Source organism: Macaca nemestrina, chromosome 6 (assembly GCF_043159975.1).
Source record: "Macaca nemestrina isolate mMacNem1 chromosome 6, mMacNem.hap1, whole genome shotgun sequence".
Lineage (NCBI taxonomy): Eukaryota > Metazoa > Chordata > Mammalia > Primates > Cercopithecidae > Macaca > Macaca nemestrina.
Genome location: NC_092130.1, coordinates 120,988,021 through 121,005,432, shown reverse-complemented (window position 1 = coordinate 121,005,432; position 17,412 = coordinate 120,988,021). Strand labels below are relative to the sequence as shown.

The following is a 17,412-nucleotide window of genomic DNA, read 5'->3' as shown; positions in this document are numbered from 1 at the left end:
GAAAAAATGAGTCTTTGGTTTTTTTTTGTTTCGTTTTGTTGTTTTCTTGGTTTTTTTAAGATGGAGTTTCACACTTGTTGCCCAGGCTGGAGTGCAATGGTGCCATCTTGGCTCATTGCAACCTCTGCCTCCTGGGTTCAAGCAATTCTCCTGCCTCAGCCTCCCGGGTACCTGGGATTACAGGCGCCTGCCACCATGCCTGACTAAAAATGAGTCCCAAATTCTTCTTGGCTTCTCTAGTATGTATGCTTAGGAAGCTTGAAGTTATTACATGCTGGCAAGATCCTGGGGCCTCAAAGAGGTATTAATACTCATTGTTGTATCCGAGACTTTGGAAAATGTATGCTGATATAAGTTGTAAAAACTTTAGACTTGTTCTTTTTTTTTTTTTTTTTTTTTTTTTGAGATTGGGTTTTACTCTGTCACCCAGCAGGCTGGAGGTGCAGTACTGTGATCACAGCTCATTGCAGCCTCAACCTCCCGGAATCAGATGATCCTCCCACCTCAGCCTCTGGAGTAGCTGAGACTATAGATGTGCACTGCCAGGACTGGCTAAATTTTTGTATTTTTCATAGGAATGGGGTTTCACCATGTTGCCCAGGCTGGTCTCAAACTCCTGGCTTTGCCCATCCCCCTGCCTCAGCCTCCCAAATTGCCGGGATTTTAGGCACAAGCCACCGTGGCAAGCCTTAGACTTGTTGATTTTTAAATTGGTTGTTACGGGTGCACATCTGTAATTCTATATAACGCAATGCAGTTTCTCAAAATATGGTGAACTAATTTGGAGTTTGACAAGCTGCAACTTAGTTGACATTCACCCAATTCAAGGCCAGGTTTCAGAGCTTCTCTATACTGGACTCTATTCTCTATGGTGAAAAGCCATAGAGTAGTTAGAGCAAGTAATACTTGCAGAATATTACCAATACAGGCAATAGCTGTTACGTAGGTCAGGCTCTGAGCAGGGCAGGATCCTGCATTCTGGTCCTTAGCATTTGAACATAGGACTGTGGCTTCCTCGGGTACCTTGGATTGAAATCAGATGGAAAATATAGTCAAATCATTTGAGATTTTTCTCTTTTAATTTCCTATTCCCTTTATCATTATAAAACATGTATTTTTTCACTACACATTCTCAGTCTTTTTGAATTTTTTTTCCTGTAGTTTTACCTGTTATACTTTCCTCTTGTCTTGTCTTTTCTTCTTTCTCTTTTTTTGAGACAGTTTTGCTCTTGTTGCCCAGGGTGGAGTGCAGCGTTGTGATCTCAGCTCACTGCACCCTCTGCCTTCCTGCTTCAAGTGATCCTCCTGCCTCAGCCTCCCGAGTAGCTGGGATTACAGGTGCCTGCCACCACGCCCAGCTAATTTTTGTATTTTCAGTAGAGATGGAGTTTTACCATGTTGGCCAGGCTGATCTCGATTTCCTGACCTCAGGTGATCCACCCACCTCAGCCTCCCAAAGTGTTAGGATTGCAGACATGAGCCACTGCTCCCGGCCCTCCTGTCTTTTCAACTTCAATTTCTGTATATGAAATGTGAAACCTGTACAAATATAACAAAGATAAATGTTTTACAATAAATTATTACTAATTTTTTATGTTGGGGAGATGTCTTTCTCTTCAAGCAGGCAAATTTTAGTGCTTTGCTGATACTGTCAGCCATAGTAGAAATGTTTAAAAGGCCTTACTTTCAGAGTGATGGCTTCTTAGTAGAACTGGGGTGGGGTCTTCCTCTGTCTAGCAGAGCGCACTTCTCTGCCATGGCTTAGGTGGAAGTGGTGTGGGCATGTGTGCTCCTTGCAGCTGCAGTACCCATGTGTTCTTGTTTCAGGGCTTTGCTGCTTTTCACTTAAAGGGCTCATTTAGAATAAATCAATGAAAATAAATGTGTACATATGTGCACACCTGCACATACATTTATATGGATGAAATTTGCTGTTGGTGCTTTTTCATTTCTCAGGTCTTTGAACTATGCCAAAAAAGCATACTGCTTTACCTTAAGGGTTTTGTTTAATATTGTATTTTATATTATTCTGTAGGAGATTTGAAGAAATTTAGAAATAGGGCATCTTCCCTCATATATTTCACCATTGGGTAAAACAACATTTCCGAAACAAAGTCTCTCAGTTTCTGTACCTCCTTCTACTCAAGGTTCCTGGTTCCCTCCTCAGTAGTACTGTGTTCTCAGACTGCCAAGCCAGGCACTCTAGCTGCTTCTCTCTGTGTTCTGTCTTGTCTTTCAGTATGGTTTGGTGGAATGAGTGCTAGGCACAGTAGGGAAATCTGAATTCTTAAGCTGGCTTTGTTCAAGTGATTTCAGCTTTATCATTACTCATTCCCAAGAACTTAGGAATAGCCTATTTCCTACCCCTAAACATCCTCAATCTTTTGTGTCTTTGTATGACTGTGCTTCCAGGGGAAGGCCTGCCTTCATATGGCACCTGCCGGAGTGGCCAATCTTTCACCCCCACCCCTGCAACACCCTCTGTTGATACTTCTAGGCATGAGATTATGGAACCGCTGGCATCATTCCTAGGTCATCATCGGGGCAGAGTTAACACTCAACAATCCTGATAGTCCCAAAAAAGGGGCAAATTCTTATTAAAGCCCTTGTACTCCAGGTGTGGGTCTCCCGATGCAACGTGAAGTCAAAATCAGACATGTGTTCGCAATTCACCCCTTCACCAGGCACTTTCTGTGTGTTGAGCACTTCAGCTAGGTGTTTACTCTGGATGACAAGATATGGGCTTGGCCAACCCTGATGAGGGTGACCTCCAATTGTAGACTGGCAACATTGCCAAGCACCCCCTACGACTGTGACATGATTCCAAAACACAACCTGTGTTGGTACTAACTTGTTTCAGAGACTGGTTCTAGAGTCTTAATTATTTAGTGAGACTTTCTGAGGAAGTGGGTTTGGATCCTTTATGGGATGTTTTTATAAACAGTGTAATTCTCTTAATATATGTGGAAATAATGATGTCACACCTTTTAAGCGTGTGAAAACTGCATTTTCTTGTTGCGTCTTTTAAAGGACATTTCCTTTCAGTTTATTATCAATTATGTATAGCATCTCTACCTGGAGGAGATGAGATACTACAGATTCTTGGTCAGTATGGCAAACACTAGTTTTTGAAGAGAAATTTTAACAAAGGGAGTGTTTTCAGAAACTTTACTGGATTCCTTCTTTTTTTAAAATGAGTAATTATGGTCCTTACTTTAAATTTCAAAGGTATTGAAAGTAGTTTGGGCAACTATTTGCAATGCCCAAGATTCTGTTTAATATGTAGTTATGTCATTGGGATTTGTGGATATATAGGATTTTAATTAATTGTTATTTTTAACTACAGGAGCTCTTACCAAAGTCAAGGAGAGTAGGCGACACGTGGAGGAAGGGAAGATGGAGGTGCAGAAGGCTGACGGCATTCAGGATCGCTGTAACACTATTTCTTTTGCCACTTTGGCTGAAATTCACCACTTCCATCAGATTCGAGTAAGAGACTTTAAATCACAGATGCAGCATTTCTTACAACAACAAATAATATTTTTCCAAAAAGTTACCCAGAAGTTGGAAGAAGCTCTTCACAAATATGATAGTGTTTAATGACTGGACATTGGATTGTGGACTTTTTCAGTTCAAGGATAATTTCTACAGCAGAATAAAAACTGCTGTCAAAGAGCTATTGCCAACTATCAGTGGTGGTACAAGGACGGTTTTGTGTTCAACTGAAACCCAGCTGAATTTATAATTATGTAGGAAATAAACAGTTAATATGGTTATATAATAGAAACAGTACCACACATTGTAACTAAATTATACTATGTATGCCTACACTACCATTGTAACTTTTGGAATAATGATTATACTATTTGCCTTATTGCTTTTTGAAGTATGGGTATTTTAGTGCATACTTTGTAGACCTCAAAACCCATGAAGGGTCTCAAAGAAGCTGGCTGGATAAAAGCCTGCTGTGGATGCCTTTTTACTCTCATAGATTGGGATTACCTAAATTCAACCTATTCTCTGTTTACAAACTCCAACTAGAGCAGCTATGCGACCTTGTGCCTTTAGACTCTTGGTTTTTCATTTCTCCCCGTCCCTTCCCCACCTTTTTAAAGTAAGCCACAGCTTTTCTGATTGAAAGAGTGAAAGGCCAGTGCATATAATGACAAACTGATGATAACCTCATATTGGCAGTAGGGGATGGGGTGGGGTGGGAGGATCAGCTGTCATCAATTTGCACAGCAAGTATTATCTCCTGATAACATGCTGGTAAAGGCAGGGGAGTGAGATTTATTGCTCATCTTTGGATATGAAGTCTATTAGGGAAGAAATGGTGCCACTATTCCCTTAGATGCAACAGTAGCATAGCCTCTTCACCCAGGTGTCCCAAAAGCTTGGCGTGAAGATTTCAGCAAATATGTCTTACAACATGAGGAGGAGGAGTCTAAATCAGTCAGGGGATAAAAGTATCGAATCATTGACAACACACACTTGGCTTTAGTTCTTAGGAGGGTTTTGTTTTTGTTTTTAGCTTGAAGATTTCTTTTAATATTCAGTTTTTAAAAAAAAAAAATGGATCTACACTGTTAACTGATTGAGACTCCACTGTGATTCACTCGTTTACTTAAAAACTTTTCAGGGATGTCTGTAAATTTCAGTGTTATATGTTATGAAAAGTGGTGTTGATTGATCTAAGGAGGGACCAGAAATAATTTTTGCTATTCCAAATACTGAAGGAAAAAGATAATTGATTTATACTATGTTTAAAAAAAAAAAAAAAAAAAAAAAAAAAAAAAAGGTCTTGATGAGCCCCCGCAGGACATTTAACCTTAAAATTTATTTTAAATATATTCTTTTATTATTATAAGGGAAATACAGATGGCTGATAAATACCAAAAAGATTCAAAAGCAGCTTAATTTAAAAAGCACAAAGAGATTCTGGCTTACAGTGCCCCAATCTCAATGTTTTTATAGTTGCTGAGCTAACTAATGTGATTATTGAGTTTACAGATTTAAAAACTGTCACTGTTACAGTATCTACTGTTTTTATGAAGTCAAACTTATGCTGCCTCAGAAATCCCTGGGTACTGAAATGGTAACACAGAAGTGAAGAGGTCACTTTGAAATATTGGTGAGTCACAAAGATTAAAGAAAAGGATCAGTTTGCAGATACTCAGTAAAGGTTATTGAAATAATTACTGAACAGCACATTTACTCTCTAAAAAGTAGTTTCATATGGGTTGAATTTTTAAGATCAGATTATCATTTTGATATTTGGTCAAAATTTTGTACCTTAGGTTACTTAGAGCCAGATTTAACATCATGAACATTATGTGGCTTTGTCTTTACTACAGATATGTGGAACTGTAACCAAATATATTGTTCTCTAAAGCTTGTTGATTGCAAAATACAGTTCTATAAACAAAACCCATATGTATATATAAATGTTAATTTTGCAGAAGTCTGGAAATTACAACTATAGCATTTAAGTTTGAGTCTGTATTGGACAGATAAGCACCATGCTTTTCAAATGATTTAAAAATTACTTTTATTTGCCTCTTTATTTTGATGGTGGTTTGATTTTTTTTTTTAATAGTAAAATCACTAAACTTGTGCAATGGTAGCATGGAAATTATCTGAGGTATATTGTATGATTGTACTTTAGCCAGGGTGGACATAGCTTAAATTATAAAAACTAAAGATGAAAGTATAAGGAAGTATAAGTATAAGTTATACTTATATAAGTATAAATTCATGCTGCCTACTTCTAAGAGAACTTTCATTCTTCATAACCACATAACATTATAATGCCACTGATTCATAAGGGGTTTACATTAATTCTATGGGGGAGGACACTAGAATTATTAGTGTTCATTTTCATCTAAGATTTTTATTCTCTAACGTTCTTGGTCCTATTGAAACATTGCAGTATGCAAAACTACTGCAGTGTTAAACCCAAGAGAAAAGCCATTATCATGTGTATGCTGGTCATCATGATCAGTGTGGTACAATTTTTTAAAATAAACTATCATGCCCTTCATGCCATTATTTGTCTTTATTTCTATGATTTGTAATCCTGATATGTGATGTGTTTGTAACACAGGGTGTGCACTTGAGCCTGGTTTTGCTGTTTTAATTAGGCAGAGTTGTTGATGTGCTGTAACTGTAATGCAGCGAGACTGGTTCTACAGCCATGCGGTGTGACCTCGTTCCCCATCCAAGCTGTTGTATATGAAGGTACCTACCCAGTTTGTGCCCAGAATGAGGGAACGCATTTGAAAGCGAAACGTAAAGCCAGTGCATGAATATTATAGTGATTGAGATTTTCCCAGGCTTCACTGATACAGTTGTTTTGCATTTATTCACAATAATACAGCAGATTCTTACATGCCGATATTTAATTGTCTTAAATTTTGCTGCTGTTCTCATAACTAAGGACTTGAAAAATATTTGAGTCTGTCAAGTATGTAAAGTTTGTGTATAAACTTTTAAATGTCATTCTTAAGTTCATTGCCATAGCCATTTTCCATTTATGTCTTCATTTTCTAAAAATCAAATGCCATGTCTGGTACCTTTAAATCCATAAGCATTCAGTTTTCTCATTTCCAATTTCATCTTTGGTTAACAGAATAAGTAAAACAGGGTTTTATTTATTTGTAGTCTAGAAATGTTGAATATTGTTTTATTTCCTTCAAAATGTTATGATTAGTGCAGATCAGCCATGTTTATCTTTTTAAAAAATAAACAGGTTGCTTTATTTCTGAGCTTCAATGGAATATTATAATTATTTTTTCTCCACTTGTCAAGGGGGCATTTATTTAATGTGAAGAATTACACAAAAAAGTAGAAGAGCATGTTCTCTGTCTCGAGCTTCATCTGTGGTTACCATAGAAATTATTCATCAAACACTGTAGCTAATTTGATTAATTTAAAACCGTAGTTATTCAGATAGTGCCATGGAGTATCTGCTTACATTAGTGACATCAGGAATTAAGCACATAGCAGTAAGTTGTGAGTGAGAGGTTTTGAAATAGTAGCTCCCATGAGTCCAACACCTGAGACAGAAGCAGGTGCTTGAGTACTTCACATACTGTCTGTTGGTTGCCATAAATAGGCAAACTCCAACACACATAAGCCAAAATATTATGGCTATGGGACCTGGCAAATCTTGCAAGGGGCCAAAGTCCCATTTGACAAAGCTTGCCCTCTTTGTGGGGCTTTGTAGTCTTGTATCTGCTTATCTTTACAGATTTGTTTTACACATATATATTTTTTCTCCTGGCCTGCCTTTCTTATCATCTTGTAATGTCTAAAATGGCCTAGCCATCTTTTAGTTCACAGATATACTTGGACCAGTGATGGACATCTGGACAAATCACCTTTGGTTTGGGGAGGCTGTGAGAAGGAGAGGTACACTTAAAAGTATGCAAGAGAAGAAAGGACATGGCTGACACCTCTTAAGATGACCTTTGTCTGGTCATCCTCACAATGAAGCTATGAGGAAGATAATATCTCTAGTTTATAGATGAGTTAAAGAGATCAGTGAGGTCTAGTTTCTTTTGACCAAGATCACACAAACTAAATGACAGAGCTGAGATTCAAATTGGGATCTGGCTGAAGCCTATTCTTTTTAAACTAGATTACACTGAATGCAATTTCTCTGCTTTTCAGAAATCCCTAATATCTTCCCAAGTCTCCACTGCTGGAATGATAGGGATTCCATCATTCTTTGGGCACTGGGCACAGAAGTACAAAGGGAACTTCCCAGAATCTGCTGTTTGCACCCATTTCTGCTGGAAAAGCGGAGAGTCTGTGGTGCTGTGCCGGGTCTGTCAGCAGAAGGGCTGACTGCAATCTTACATAGACTGGGAAGCGTGCCAGATGTTACCTTCCAGTATTGTTACGAAGAGTGAGAGAAAGGGTCCAAAACTGACTGTTTCCCCTTCTCTCCAGCTTCCACCTCCATGCAATGACAATAGAAGCACATTCCAGTTGCCGTAAGAATGGCCTTGGCAGAACCACAGGTCGAAAGTTTAACTCCAGTTGGTCAGAGTCAGGGTTACTCATGAGTACCACTTGGTCACAGGTGGGACTCAGGTGACAGCAACAGAGAATTTGCTGAGAAATGAGCTCTGGAGAGTTTGAAGAGTGGCAGGGTAGACTTCTAGGCAGTGTAGAGAGGGATGCTGCTGTGCTAGGGCTCCATGGGCAGGAAACTAGAAAAACCCAGCAGTGGAAGCCAGGCCTCTGAGGTGGGGGAAGTTAATCTGGGATTGGCTCATGGCTATAGCCTTTCCAGGGATCACAAGTCTTCCCTACTTGGCCCTGATCCCAGAATGTCTCAATCCTATCATCCCTGTGTCAGAGCTTCTCAAACTGCCTGCCTGTCTTAAAGGCCATTTCAGCTTCATTGGGTGACTTGTACCAGAAGCATGCCAAAGGCAAGACCAATTGTCCATTTGAAGCCACCTTCAAGGGAGCTTAAAAACACGGTGTGTGGTATTTTGTTGCTGTGTGTCCCATCAGCCTACCCTGGAATTGATCTGTAAGTTTGAAGTGGCCAGATGCATTAGACCTTATTTTTGCAGTGGTTTAAATTTGCTGTCACTCCAGGAAATGGCTCTCAGGATGGAATTGCTGAGTTGTTGAGCTTCTCTGCAAGCTGACCCAGCATATCAGTGAGAAAGGCAGCAATTTGGAGCCAGAGACCTGGGTCAGATCCTAGTTGCTCCACTCTCTGACCTCAGGCAACTCACTAACCCAGCTCTGACCTTCAGTTTCCTCAATTGTGTGATTGACTGACTTAGATTGTATTGAATTCTGGAGGGTATTAGATTAACCACCATGTGAAGCCTTAACCATTTTGCAATACTCCCTCTGCGACAAACATGGGAGATGATAACAATTTTAGAAGTAGGTACTTAGTAAAAGTTCTGTTCCTGAACATCATGTGACCATGTGCTAGTGACTTAACCTGAGTCAGTTTTCTTATCTATAATGGGGTATACAGTCATCCCTCAGTATCTGCAGGGCATTGGTTCCAGGATACCCCAATCCCACCCCACTCCCTGCAGATACCAAAATCTGTAGATGTTCAAGTCATAGAATGGCATAATATTTGCATATAACCTATGCACATTCTCCTGTATACTTCAAATCATCTCTTTATTCCTTGTCATACCTAATACAGTGTCAAGGCTATGTCAGTAGTTGTTACACCGTTGTATTTTTATTGTATTTTTTTGTATTGTTACTCCCTATTGTTTGAGGGATTTTTTTGGAATATTTTCAATGGTCCATTGGTTGGATCCACAGATGTGGAACCCACAGATACTGAGGGCCAACTATACAATCCCCTTTGTGGACATATTATGAGAAATGAATGGCAGGTGGAAAGCCCTGAGCCCAAGGCATTGACAGTATGGAGAGAGTAAAGACCCTCTGTGGTTATGTGAGAAAGGGAGAGCTGCAGGATTTAAATAATAAGAACACTGTGTCAGCTGTGCTATGGAAAATTAAGGTGTTCACCCTTGGGTCCCAGGTAGGCAGAGGTTCCTGCATTAGCCCTGGTAACTTCACCTTCTGCCCACTTTGCCCACCTGGGTCACAGGACCAAACCCCATTCCAGCTTCCTGTCTTGCAGAGCCCTGGCACAGCATCCTTTTTACTCTGCCTGGAAACCTACTTCTCCACTGCTTCTCAGACCCACCAACACCTCCTGTTAGGGTGGGGAGGGGCTCAGCTCTCCAGAGATAGCCCTTTGCAGCAAGGCTCCCCCTTGGTCTCCAAAAGCTAAGTGCTAATATGTTTAAGAATTTGTCCTGTAGCTCTAACTAGGAATATCTGAAAAAGACAGTTCAGAATTTGTCTTTATTCACCAAATTAATAGTGATTTTATTGAATTCTTTTTACATCCTAAAAATATGTTCTTGAGACCTAGGACAGAGAGAGGCAGACTACTCTATGTTCACTATCCCAGCCCTGGCCTCGTGTTAGATACAGACGTTGTAAGATCATGGTCAATGTGTCACTCTGGGAAGTTGAATTTAGTGCCTCTGAGTGGCTTTTGCAGCAGCCATGCCTTGAATCAAAATATTAGCGTAGACCAAGTTTGATTAGGCAACTTGTTTGTTCCACTTTTGTTCAACCCAGCAGTTTTAAAAGAATGCAGAGTCTTAGTTCAAAATAGTTCCTTTTGCATGAAAAATCTTTAAAATATTGGAGTGCAGTTTAGGATTTACCAAATTAAGGTTCAGCTTAAAGCTGATGATGCTTCTGTTGGTGTTTGTTCAGAATCTGTATTTTTAGTCACTTTTTAAAAAATTACTTGGCTGCTGTTTGTGAACTCTTGTAAGCCAACTGAGTTACCTAGATGCTAACTACATATTCGCATGTGGCTGTAACCTCCCGAGAGTGTCAAGTCCGTAAGTCTGTGTTTCCTGCATGAAACGAAGGACTTATGGGGAAAGTGAAACCTGTGATTCCAGAGTAAAGGAGCTTTCTTCACAAATGTTGCTTTTTTCGTGGCTCCTATCCCAGAATCAATGGAAAGAAAATTGGATCTTTTAGGTACTTATGCTGACAGGTCATCTCATAACAAATTTCTCAGCTTTCTGAAGGATTAAAAACTGTAGGTATCTATCATTAAAAAAAAAAAAAATGAGGAAGCTCTTCATATACCAATATAGAATTTTCCTAGGAAAAATTAAACAAAAAAAAAGAGGCAGAGAAATATTTATATGCTACCCTTTGAGTAAAACAAAGTGAATGTGTTTGCTTATATATGCGGTAGATTGTTGTTATTATTATTATTATTATTTTGAGATGGAGTCTTGCTCTATCGCCCAGGCTGGAGTACAGTGGCACAATCTCAGCTCACTGCAACCTCCGCCTCCCGGGTTCAAGTGATTCTCATGCCCTCAGCCTCCCAAGTACCTGGGATTACAGATGTCTGCCACCACACCTGGCTAATTTTTGTATTTTTAGTAGAGACGGTGTTTCACCATGTTGGCCAGGCTGATCTCAAACTCCTGACCTCAGGTGATCCACCTGCCTCGGCCTCCCAAAGTGCTGGGATTACAGGCATAAGTCACTGTGCCTGGCCTATGTGTAGATTATTTATGAAAGTAAATGCAGATAATTAGTAGCAAGGCAACATTATTTGCTTTCAGGAATGGGAATGGGGACAGGAGGGAAACTTACTGTATTCCCTATTATCTCTTTTGAATTTGAACGATTGACTGTATTTCCTATTTTTAAAATAACGAAATAAATGTTAAATTTGACAAGGGGACTAGAAAAAAAAAATGTCAAAAGGTGGGTGGAGCTGCAGCTCTGTGCCAACTCCCTCGAGACCCGGCAGTGAATTGTACAAGACACAGGAAGAACTGTCTTGTTTGGACAGTGGACTCAACGATCAAGTCAATCTTCATTGTGTTACTTTGCGAAAATTCAACAGCATTAGGAAATGGACTGTTAAGAGAATGTGTAATGTAGGCAGTAAAGACAGATGTCACTGGACCATAGTCTGTTGTTTTATATGGTACCAGGTATTCTTTTGTCTTCTGAACCAAAAATCCTTCTCCTCCCTTCCCTGTGAAGCCTTCCACGATACTCTCTAATCCCAGTGTCTTGTCTCTTCTCCGCCCTCCGATCACTTTTGTGATGGCATTTTGCAACTAATTACGTAACATCTTGGGCTAGTATCAGTTTCTTTTTCTTACCACATCGAGTGTTTATTTTGCTCTAGGAATGATACTGCCATTACATTCATTCTTGGATCTATGGAACTCTCCTACAAAACCATTTTACAAAGAGGAAACAGGCTTACAGATATTCCGTAATGGTCACGTAAAGCGGCAGAGCTGGGATTTGAATGCAGTCACCTGACTCCACAGCTTGCAATCTTAATTCTTTTCCAATTTACTTGAGACTGCCAAGCAAACATACAAGCCCTGATTAAGTGGCGATGTGGTGGTCTCCTGGAAGACAAGGCCTATCCCATCTTACACTTTCTCTGGGGTCCCTGGAGCACACCAGGCCCAGAGCAGTAAGTACAGCAGAACTGTGGTTTTAGGAACAGAGACCTTTGTGATCCTCTATGTGTGCACAATCCTAAATTGCCCTTTATGAAAGAAATAAAATAGTGATATGCTGGCCCTCAGTGTTGGCATCACCAGCACCAGCAGTCAGCCTTCTTAGGAAGGGCAGCTTTTCACAAAGACAGACCTCTGTGCTAGTTTCAGGAGAATGGAGGACTTGGCTCCAGGAGGAGAGAGTAGCCACAGTGCTGGCTTTGTTCCGCTGTGGGTGCTGTGTCTGTCCACCAGCCTGTGGAATTCAAATCTGTGCCTCGGTGACGTGACCCATTACCACGCATCACACCCTTCTGAGACATTCATGAGCGGCTGGCATTTTGACTGTCAGATCTGCGTCTGCCAAGTTGCTGCCGTTTGTTCTCCCTAAACACATCTAGCAGAGTTTGAAAGAGAGGCTCAGGCCGATTCCTCGTGAGGAAATCTGGCCTCCGAGGGGGTGGCCCAAGGGGTCTAAAAAGGCTAAGACCAAGGAATTCACCACCATCAGAGCTTTTGCATTCTGAAGCCCTTAATAAGATGAAAAAGTCATAAATCATCATGCTGGTTCTTTGACTGTTTCATACAAAACTTTCAATGAGACCAGACTTCGGACCAGCATATTCTGTCCTCTGGACAGACCCTGTGGGAAACCAAATCATCGTCATCTAAAGGTTGCTGTGAGAAAGGTAGTCACCCCAGTGCCCGCACACATTGGAGTCATTTTGCTTGAAAAGCTTGATGAAGCCATTGGCACAGTGGAGACATCCTGGACGCCGGGACTGATAGATTCCTTCATTCTATAGATACTTATTGAATGCTTGTTATGCTTCGGTCAAAATCAACAAAAATTTACATTCTAGGTGGTAGGTGAGGCAATAATAATGAAATAGATTAGTGAACTAGATGATACGGAGAAGGTGGTAAGTGCTATGGGGAAAAACTAAGCGAGGAAGAGGGAGGGAGCGTGAGGAGAATTTGTTATTTTAAGTGAGGTGGTCAGGAAAGGCCTCTGAACCTAAAGACCTGAAGGACTGAGAGTGAAGTATGTGGAAGACCATGGGAGGAACATTCCAGAGCTTCCACAGTCGGTGCAAAGGCCCTGAGGCAGGAGCACAGCCAGGGACAGTATGGCTGGAGTGGGAGAAGGGTGGGAGGGGATGGGGGATGCAGGCTGGGGAGGAGGAGATGCACCCAGAGGTGAGTGGGGAAGGGTCCAGGTCGTAGAGGGTCCTACAGGCTGCTCTGAGGACTTTGGCTTTTTCTCTGAATGAGATGTGAGGTACCCAGGGATGTTAAGCAGGAAAGAACATGATCTGCCTCATGTGACAAGGACACTTTGGGCAAAGGCAGAAGCAGAGAGACCAGATCGGAGGCTTTGTGATAAACCAGACATGGTGGCCCACACCAAGCCAGTGGCAGTGGAGGCTGAGGACCTGGTGGCCACCATGTCTCCAGTATAGAGCTTGGCAAGCACAGGAACAGGTCAGGGAGCTGATGGCCACCATGTCTCCAATCTTAGCAAGCACAGCAACCGGTCCCTCCTCTGTATTCTGTGCGTCCACAGCAAACAGCCACCTGCTTTTGATCAGTAATTTCTAGTTTAATTAACAATCATCTTGGTGTGTTGCAAGGAACATTCTCCTTAGAGTGACTCTTACAATCTATGAGTTAGCTCTCAGAATAATTTTATTTATAGGTTCTTGGGAACCTATAAATAAAACCCACTGCTGTCCCCAGGTATAATAGACTGAGGTCAGAGACAGAAAACTGCCTTCTAAGTTTCTGGGTGCATACATCTGTGTGTCAGCAGTAGATTATCAGCCATCCTGGTTATGGCCTGAGAACCTTGTCTCTCTTGGTGCAATTACATCTGCCTGGTTCCCATAGGGGCTGCCTCTGATTAGCTCTAGCATCTCCAACGTGGGGGTTGAGGCCCAGTGGTTGCCTCTCCATGCACTCTGGGGACCTTATAACTGCCCAGTCAGGGTGCTGCCACATGACATTTGCAAACTGAATCAGCAAACTTTAGCACACTGTTCACAATTCTTTTGGATTCCTTCCCATGCCCTAATGTGCAAACACTGGATTCGCTGTTCTGCATGGCTGGGCCTCCGTGGAGCTTCCATGCTCTGCCTGCTCACCAGGGCTCTGCTGCTCTTTTACCACCAGATTGCCCTTGGCGAGGCTTGTATTGAACCTTTCTTCTGCTTCCATTTGTTCATCTATTGTTACCATTGTTTGTCTTCTAAACAAATATCTGCAAATGAGCTGATAAAACTTTAAAGAATTCTTTCCTCCATCTCTCCTACTTTTGGTAGTGGTATTTTTGGACCCTGGCTTTACCTTAGCATCAACTGGGGAGCTTTTAAAAATATTATCATGCCTGGACCCCACTTTAGACCCGTTGAATCAGAATGTGAAGGGGGGCTTGGGCTTCAATATGTTTTAAAAGCTCCCCAGATGATTCTGATGTACAATTTTGCTTTCTTGCTGCAAGTAGACATAAACAGGGTCTAGGTCCGCAGGCTGTTCAGGCTTCTCATTCACCAAGGCACTCAAAGGTTCATCTCTAAATGAGGCCTTGGAGAGTCACAGGGAGTCAGTAAAGGGGCTGAAACATGAAAACGTTCATTATATGAATTAAATTCTCTGTTCCATTACCAGAACACATGGCCTGTAATGAACTATGAATTAATACAGTTTTAGTCCATAATCCATTTTGAATAGCACAATATTTCATTGTATTTTGTGTGTATGTATTAAAAGCAATGATGTGTTAATTTTAAGTGATTAAAATATAACACAAAATGTTTTCCATTCTTTAATGCATCATGTCTTTAAAAAACACCGAAGTTGCCCCAGCCTGCGTGGGAAGGGCAAGGAGACTTTCTGAGGAGCAGCCGTGGCCTGGGGAAAATGATAGAGAGCGGGGATTTCCAGATCATATCGGGGTCTTCCTTTTTCTAGTCCTGAGACTCTGGGCAGATTCCTTAAGCCCTCCTCCAAAAGGAAGATTTTATGATTCGTTTATTGCCAAGGTAGGAAAACTGAGGTTCAGAGAACTTCAGAAAGATAATTGTGCAGAAGTCCTTTGTGCAGAGTTTGCTGGCTTTCTCATGCCACCCCAGCCATACAGCCACACACCCACACTGGACATCATGCCAGCCAGCCCTTTGTAAACTGTTTCCTCTGCTGGTTCAGCCTTCCAAGTCTTTGGCTGAATCCCAGTCTTCCTTTGGGATGGGGTTCAGGCATTACCTGCTACTGCCAGCTGTCCCTGTCCCATCTTCCCACCCTGTCTTGGTTAGGTGTCCTCTGTTGTACCTGGGGTACCCGATGCTTTCCTCTACCTTGACATTTGTTGCACTTGGTATAATTCTCCTGCCTTCCTTATTCCTCCTTCACTAGTCAGTTGGCTGCTTTTCTCTCCATTTTCCAGTGTTCAGCATAGTACCTGGCATATCTTTTTATTTATGTATTTATGTATTTATTTATTTATTTTTGAGATGGGGATCTCATTATGTTGCCCAGGCTGGTCTCAAACTCTTGTCCTCAGGTGATCCTCAAGCCTCAGCCTCCCAAATTGCTGGGATTATAGATGCACATCATGGCACCTGGCTAATGCCTGGGATATCTAAAGATTTACTGTAAGAATGAAATTGAGGTCAAGCGTGGTGGTTCATGCCTGTAATCCCAGCACTTTGGGAAGCCAAGGTGGGCATATCACTTGAGGCCAGGAGTTCAAGACCAGCTTGGCCAACATAGTGAAACCGCGTTTCTACCAAACAATACAAAAATTAGCCAGGCATTGTGGCACATGCCCGTAGTCCCAGCTACCCAGGAGACTGAGGCAGGAGAATCACTTGAACCCAGAAGGCGGAGGTTTGCAGTAAGTCAAGAGTGTACCACCGCACTCCAACCTGAGTGACAGAGTGAGACTTTGTCTCAAAATTAAGATTGGGTAAAAGTATTAAAAAGTATTTTAAAAGTATTAAAAAGTATTAAAGCCTCAGTGTTGTGTTACATTTGCTACACATTTATAAGCAGGACGATTTATTAACTGGGGTTTCCTTGCTATAGTCTCCCTCCTTTCTAGTCTAAACTGCTTGGTCAGCCCTCACCAAAAGCAGAAAGAGAGGGTACCACCAGCAGCTCTTTCTTTGGTGAAAGCCTAAAATCTTCAACATCCATAGTACTAACACAATATCTTATCAGCCTCTTATCAGTGGCTGTTTAGGTTGCTTCTAATTTTTTATTATGGACGATGCTGCAATGAACATCCTTAGTCACTATGTTAGTTCCCTATTGTTTGTATAACAAATCACCACAAACTCAGTGGCTTAAAACAACACAGATTTATTACCTTGCAGTTCTGGAGGTCAGAAATTCACAAGAGACTTTTGAGCTAAAAATCAAGGCATCAACTGGGCTGCATTCCTTTCTGGAGACTCTAGGGGAGAATCTATTTCCCTCCCTTTTCTAGTCGCCTTCATTCCTTGGCTCATGGCTCCCCTCCATCTTTAAAGTCAGCAAAGTCTCATGGAATCTTTCCCACATTGAATCACTCTGACACAAAACATTCTTGTCCACATTTAAAGCACTCTTGGGATTACATTGGCTCCACCTGGTATAATCTAAGAGACTCTTATATTAAGGTCAGCTGATTAGCAACCTTAATTCCATATGGCAACCTTCATTTTCTCCTGCCATGAATGTAGCCTATTCACATATTCTCAGGTTCTGGGCATTAGAATGTGGACATCTTTGGGTGGGGCCGGGGAGGGTGGGGGCATATTATCCAGCTTACTGCAGTCCTGTCTTTGAACACTTGCATAATTATCTTTGTAGGATAACTAGAAATGAACTTGCAGGATTGGAGGGTATGCACAAAAAACTTCAGCTGCCCTCGTAAAGTCTAGATTTCCATGAGCACAGTGTGGCAGGCCTTACTTTCCTCACTGTGACCTGTCTTGAATATTTTAATGTTTTAAATCTGGCATGTCCATTTACATTAAGAAGCTGATAGGACACTGAATCGTCCATGATCCAAAAGCTTGGACGTGTTTGCCTTTCAAAGGACACAAGCAGCATTTTTCATCTGCTTTATCTTTCAAACTGTGTTTTGCTTAGGTTAATATTTAAATAATTTGGTGTTTCTTTGAGGACCATCATAGTTGATTAGCAAAGATATAGCACAGAATCAATGGCAAGGGAAATGCCTTATGATGAACATTTTATTGCCAGCAATTCATAAAATAGTATTCTAATACACTGATGTATTAACCTAATAATCAGTTCATTGGTATTTATCATACACCCAATGCGTATCAGGCAC

At 41.2% G+C, this 17,412-nt stretch overlaps 1 protein-coding gene across 3 annotated transcripts in view; it reads left to right on the top strand.

The window, feature by feature from the left end:
* Nucleotides 1-17,412, top strand: part of LOC105499373 (sorting nexin 18) — a 96,568-nt gene that overhangs the window by 21,281 nt on the left and 57,875 nt on the right. The window contains exon 2 of one of the 3 annotated variants that reach the window (XR_011625029.1): nt 3,347-3,462. The exons of 1 other annotated variant lie outside the window; for it this stretch is intronic. Coding sequence is in view for 1 of the 2 variants with exons in the window: in XM_011771923.2 (XP_011770225.1) it covers nt 3,347-3,600 (254 nt within the window). In the remaining variant the exon portion in view is untranslated. Of the gene's footprint in view, nt 1-3,346; nt 6,046-17,412 lie in introns of those variants that run through there. One more of the 3 variants, XM_011771923.2, reaches the window with a different exon arrangement.